Source organism: Herpailurus yagouaroundi, unplaced genomic scaffold, assembly GCF_014898765.1.
Source record: "Herpailurus yagouaroundi ecotype Mexico unplaced genomic scaffold, PumYag 142, whole genome shotgun sequence".
Classification (NCBI taxonomy): Eukaryota; Metazoa; Chordata; class Mammalia; order Carnivora; family Felidae; genus Herpailurus; species Herpailurus yagouaroundi.
Window position 1 is genome coordinate 42,097,564 of NW_024412397.1, and position 6,000 is coordinate 42,103,563.

Below are 6,000 nucleotides of genomic sequence, written 5' to 3' on the forward strand. Positions count from 1 at the left end.
GAGCCATCAGCCCAGAGCCTGACGCGGGGCTCGAACTCACGGACCGCGAGATCGTGACCTGGCTGAAGTCGGACGCTTAACCGACTGCGCCACCCAGGCGCCCCTGTCATATTTCTTTTAATTTCTAAAATCTCATGAGATCTGGAAGTTTCTAATATCCAACCTAAAGCCACATGTCACTTCTAGATGTAGTTTACCTCACGAATTATTTTCATATAGAAGAACGTGAAAAAAAAATCTTACTCCCTACAATCAAAAAACTCCCCCAATCAAATCTACATCTCTCTCTGGAAACAAAACATCTGCACACAATTCTAGGATGAACATTAAATAATATGAGCTGTACAAACTATATTTAATGTAAAAAGCACCATTCATATATAAAACAGTTTTATTCAGGGGACAGCAAGGATGTAAAACAAAGGAGGGATTAAATCATGATTTTTGAGTCCTGGGAGCACATCAAAATCCCCCTGGAGCTTTTAAAAGATATTAATGCCTGTGCTCCACCTTGAAGGATTTGGGTTTAATTGGTTTGGCTTATTATTATTATTATTTTAAATTTGTATTTATTTTTGAGGGTGGGGGAGGGGCAGAGAGAGAGGGAGACACAGAATCTGAAGCAGGCTGCAGGCTCTGAGCTGTCAGTACAGAGTCCAATGTGGGACTGGAACCCATGAGATGGGAGATCATGACCTGAGCCCAAGTCACACACTTAACTGACTAAGCCACCCAGGCAGCCCTAGTATTATTATTTTTAAAACTCCTCAGGCAATTCACATGTGCCACCTGGGTAGAGAACCACTGGATTGAATATTCTTCCTGGTACTAAGTTTTCTTTTTATCAGAGTGTGCCAGTACCATTGTAACACCAACAGTGGACCAGAAGCCCTTAATCCTTTAATGGATTGCAACTAGGCACCTTTCTGTGACGCGGCTATAGCGTATCGCATGTCCATAGCATATTTTTTCCCGTCAAATTCAAGTGTTAATCTCTTTTCTGTTTCTAGACAGTCAGTATTCATGTAAGATCAGGCTGGGAAGGAGTGAAGCTTAAGAAGCACTCCTAGAGGTGTTCTTTAATGTGCACATCACATAATGGGATACGAGGCTGAAGCGGTCATGAAGAAAGACACTTGATAACATAAGCCAAGGAAATAAGCTCTGGGTTAGAGAGGCAGGGGGCACACAGGTGAGGAGGAGGAGCCCGGGGGGTTAGACAAGCTGGCCAGTAACAGACTGTGAGGGTGGATGTGGCTGAATGCATGGCCTCTCCAGTGCAAAGGGCTGGTTTTTGCAATCTGGGTTATGTTGAGTATTTTTAATTTCACTAAAATGTCTTGCGCATCTCTCTATTTTGTCATGTTTTGGCTATCTCAGAAAACGTCATTCTGAAACCAATGTGATAATTCTTGCCTACTTTAAAACTGCATGTAGTAGTGGTTTTAGTTAATGTTTTTTGAATATTTACTATGTGCTGGGCGAAGGAAGAGTATTTTTCATGCGCTATTATTTCATCATTATCGTGAGATAGTCACTGTGTATATTCCCATTTTAGATGTAAAGAGAGTGAGAAGTGAGACTGAGAGATGTTTAGTGACCTGCTCAAAGTCACATACGTAGCTGGTACAGCCAGAGCTGGGACTCAAAACCCGGACTGTTCCGACATCCAACGTCAAATTCTAGGCCACCGCGCATAGTGTCACCGTTTTGTGGACTAGCCTGAACTCCAAATAGAAAGTTTAGAGTTAAGCATTTAATGATAATTTAAATATACATAAATATAACATTTGTATATATATAATTTTTTTTATTTGTATGGATTACTAGAAATGTAAGATATACTGACTTTATGGTATGGTTGTGATATCGACCAATCATGTGCATTTTTTGTATGTAGGACTCCATTAGAGGACACACTGGTTAAAAATTAGACATAAAAGGTAAATAAAATAATAAATTTTATGTTCATATGTTTAAGAATACTTAAAATAATACAACAATACAATCCTTTTTTTTTGTTTGTTTATTTTACAGAAATTGCATCTGTGTAATCAGAATGAAAACCATGTGCCATCTCAAGATTATGTCCTTACGTATAACTATGAAGGAAAGGGATCTCCAGCTGGTTCTGTAGGGTGCTGCAGCGAAAAACAGGAAGAAGATGGCCTTGACTTTTTAAATAATTTGGGAGCCAAATTTACTACATTAGCAGAAACATGCACAAAGAGATAATGTTAATGTGCTACAATGAGATGTGTTTTTGCCAGACATTCTGGACGTTTCCAAAAGGGATATTTAAAGTTCAATTTCAATTGCTAATATATACATATATACATATATGTATATATTTAGCTAGATATATATTAGAATTTCAATTTCTAATATATGTGTTTTTAACATATATATTAGAAAAATAGATATGAAGTTTTCTAAATTTTTAATTGTACTATTTACCAATTTGTAGTTTTATAGCAATTTGTTGCTTATCTTTTCCAAGAAGTTTGAAATGTTAAAACATATTTTGCCTTCTTTATTGCAAAATAAATAGACAGCTAGCAAAATCATGCTGTAACATTGGATTTAAGGTCTATAAAGGATCTGCTATTCTTTATAGATAGCTTTCCAACAAATGTGTTTAGTTAATATCAGTCCAATGATAACTATGCTGTACTTGATTGAATATAGAACAGCTATCTGGGCTAGAAATTCTGTTCTTATTCCAGATTTAAGTTAATAGGATTATATCAAACATTATGGTAAACTGTACTGCAATTTTTAGCTCTTTAAAAATTTTGTACCACTGAGTTAGTAGCTCCAAAGACCACTAGAATTTCATTTTCCTTCTGGTTGGCAACTAGATCATGAAGGGCAGTTAGTTCTGTCTGCTTGGTTACCCTAATAAGGTCTTAAAAAATACATAGCCACCATGTTAAACTACAACAGGAAATTGTAGACTGAAAAATTGTGTTGTTTTTATGCTTTTGAGTGTGTGCTTTATGGTTTGGAGAAGGATTATTATGAGGAATATATCTAAGTTTCCTTATTCTCAAGAAAGAGAACTATGTTCACTATACAGAGTTATTGTCAGTATTTGAACAAAAAACACCAAAGATCTTCTGTTGAGATTGTAATCCTAAGTATTAACATCTTTTTCCCTGAGATTCAGGACTACTGAAGATATAGAGAGAGTAGAGAGATAGATAGATACATAGATAGATAGGAGAGAGAGAGAGAGAGAGAGTGATATCCCCCACTTTTCAAAAGTTCATGTTACGCCACTTCACTTGCATGAAAACCTTGCATTACTACCTGTTTTTGCTAACCTAAAGGTACCTGAAGAAGAATTTTGCTTATATGCAAAAAGAGAGGATAGCATTTAGCGTTTACCTTGCAGTGAGCCTTATAGAGGCAGTGTGTACCCAGAGCAGAGAAGGGGGGCCCACCAAGCTCCTTCCCCCGGGGAACTTCACTCAGCATCTCAGTATCAAGCTGCCTCAGCTTTGAACTGTGTCTGTGAGCATCTCTGCTTTATCTCCATTTATTTTGTACATCACTTAGTAAGATGTGTCCTAAGGTATCAGAGAAGCCTAAGAGAGGTTAAATTTTGGGACTGGGAACACTAAAAAAATTTTCCATGTAGATGAATGGTAATTGCTTCTTTGCTTTATGCCATTTCGGTTTATGAAAGTTTTCATAGGAGTGCTCTACTTTTGGATAAGGATAAACACATACATGCACACACACACACACACACACACACACACACACAGAGACACACATATATATATATTAGTTAATGCAACATTTAAAATAAAATGAAAACCAAAAGGGAAGATGATGATATAAAGCCGAATGTATCTGACAATAGGAATCTAAAGTTCTAAAAAGAGAGAGCCTCTTATACTTAGTTCTTATGTGCTGCCTTAACTAAGCCTATTAGGAAATTGTTCATGTACATTTGGGTAATTTCTTTAAAATTGTTACAGTTAGGGGCGCCTGGGTGGCTCAGTTGGTTAAGCGTCCAACTCTTGATTTCAGCTCGGGTCATGATCTCGTGGTTGGTGAGTTTGAGCCCTGCATCGGGCTCTGGGCTGATAGCGTGGAGCCTGCTTCACATTCTCCATCTGCCTCTCTCTCTGTCCCTTTCCCACGCTCACTCGCTCTCTCTCTCTCAAAAATAAACTTAAGAACAATTTTTTAAATTGTATACAGCTAATTAAACTTCTCTGGTTTCAGTGGGAAGGGAAGAGGGAACTAGATGGAACAGTAGCCTTGCTTCACAGTTTCTTTCTGCATGCACAAATGTGGAGCCAGCTGGCAAATGGCTGTTCCAGCTCAGGCTCCCTGACTCCCACCAGCAAGTCTCCAGAGATGAAATGCTTTTCTTGGAGCTAATACTGAACGCTTTTAAAAACCTAATTCTGGTAAAAAGATTCTATCACCGTTTTCCTTCCCTTTTTCTATGAATCAACGTTTGTAAAATTTAGAGCCGATAAACCCTGCTGTGTCGGTCAGATTTTAAAGGATAAATGGAGCTGCGAGGGGGGCACAGATCTTACTGAAGGGACTGAGTGGGGCATGACCATCCTAAGATTCAAGACCTCAAACCCATCACCATCTGCTGTGTTCTGATTCAAGCCTGGGAATTGTAAAATGTCACTTCCCCACTCACTGCCCTGTTTTTTTGTTTTGTTTTGTTTGTTTTTGTTTGAAAATTTTTTCTTAAGTATTTTATTTATTTTTGAGACAGAGAGAGACAGAGCATGAGCAGGGGAAGAGCAGAGAGAGAGGGAGACACACAATCTGAAGCAGGCTCCAGGCTCTGAGCTGTCAGCACAGAGCCCGACGCGGGGCTCAAACCCACAAACCGTGAGATCACCACCTGAGCCGAAGTTGGACGCTTAACCGACTGAGCCACCCAGGCGCCCCTCACTGCCCTGTTTTAAACTGATGTTGGTGTGATTCAAAAGAAATCCAGCTCTCCCATCCACCCCCTTTCTTTAATCTCTCTCCCAATGCGATCAATAACACTTAGGTGGTGAATACTCCAGGCTGTCAATCACCCTGTAGTATGAATTAATTTCTATGAGCTTGCTTTCTTACAAGGGTGTTTTAAGTAATAGAAGAAATAGAAATTTTGAATACAGGAAAGAAAAAGACCCAGTGGTCATTCAGGAACACAGGGAACTTAGGGGGAGTGCAAGTCCACGTGTGGTATTTGGACAGTCAGCAACATGAAAACCCAGGCCTTCGAGGGCAAGGAGAGAGACCAGTAAAGAGACACCGAGTGGTAGTAGAGACAAAATGAGTTGCTACTTAAAGTTTTCTAGGCCAGGCTCCCCCTTTGCCTTCTTTTCTCAGGCCAGTGGTGGCTCCCATTTAAGTTTGGTGAAATATCACCAACCCTTTTTCCATGCCTCACCTTATTTGGAGTGTGGAATCAAGGGAAAAGCCGGCTGCATGTCAAGTCTTCAGGCATTTACAGAACGGGCCCAAACTGGCTGCGCAGAACAAATGGGGCATTCATGGGGAATACATTCTTCCTGATGTAGCCCTCTGGGCCCTGAGGTACAATGTCTTCAATTAAATGTGTGTCTCAATTTTTATTTGATTCTCAATTTTTATTTGTTGCCACTTTTCCCATTTTCTAATTCCCCCCCCAAATCTAGATTTTACAGACCTAGACTTTGAAAAGGGTACTTTTCTTTCTTCCTTATAAGGGTCTTCTTATGTCTAATGTAAACATTTTTAACATGAGGCATTCTTCTTTCCATATATATGTAAGGGGGAAATTATGCTAGTTTAGTGTAAAAATAACTTTCATTTTTTTCCAGTGAATGTTCTTGAATTTTTAATGTCAATGTACAGATTGTTTTTTCATATTTTTATAAGGAAGCAGTTAACTGTCTAAAATGCAGTGAGGTTTGGTTTGTAGCATTTTTAACAGAATTTTGAAGTTTGCTATTAAAAGGAATTGCTTTGCTTTTAAAGGAACAT

General features: G+C 38.8%; 1 protein-coding gene across 2 annotated transcripts in view; it reads left to right on the plus strand.

The window, feature by feature from the left end:
- The window catches only part of DSC3 (desmocollin 3), a 49,262-nt gene extending 45,442 nt beyond the window's left edge, over nucleotides 1-3,820 (plus strand). Inside the window, exons 16-17 of one of the 2 annotated variants that reach the window (XM_040479172.1) lie at nucleotides 1,901-1,943; nucleotides 2,038-2,154. In XM_040479172.1, the coding sequence (XP_040335106.1) occupies nucleotides 1,901-1,927 (27 nt within the window). In that variant the 3' untranslated portion in view covers nucleotides 1,928-1,943; nucleotides 2,038-2,154. Of the gene's footprint in view, nucleotides 1-1,900; nucleotides 1,944-2,037 lie in introns of both variants that reach the window. The other variant, XM_040479171.1, reaches the window with a different exon arrangement.
- The last annotated feature ends 2,180 nt before the right edge of the window (nucleotides 3,821-6,000 follow it).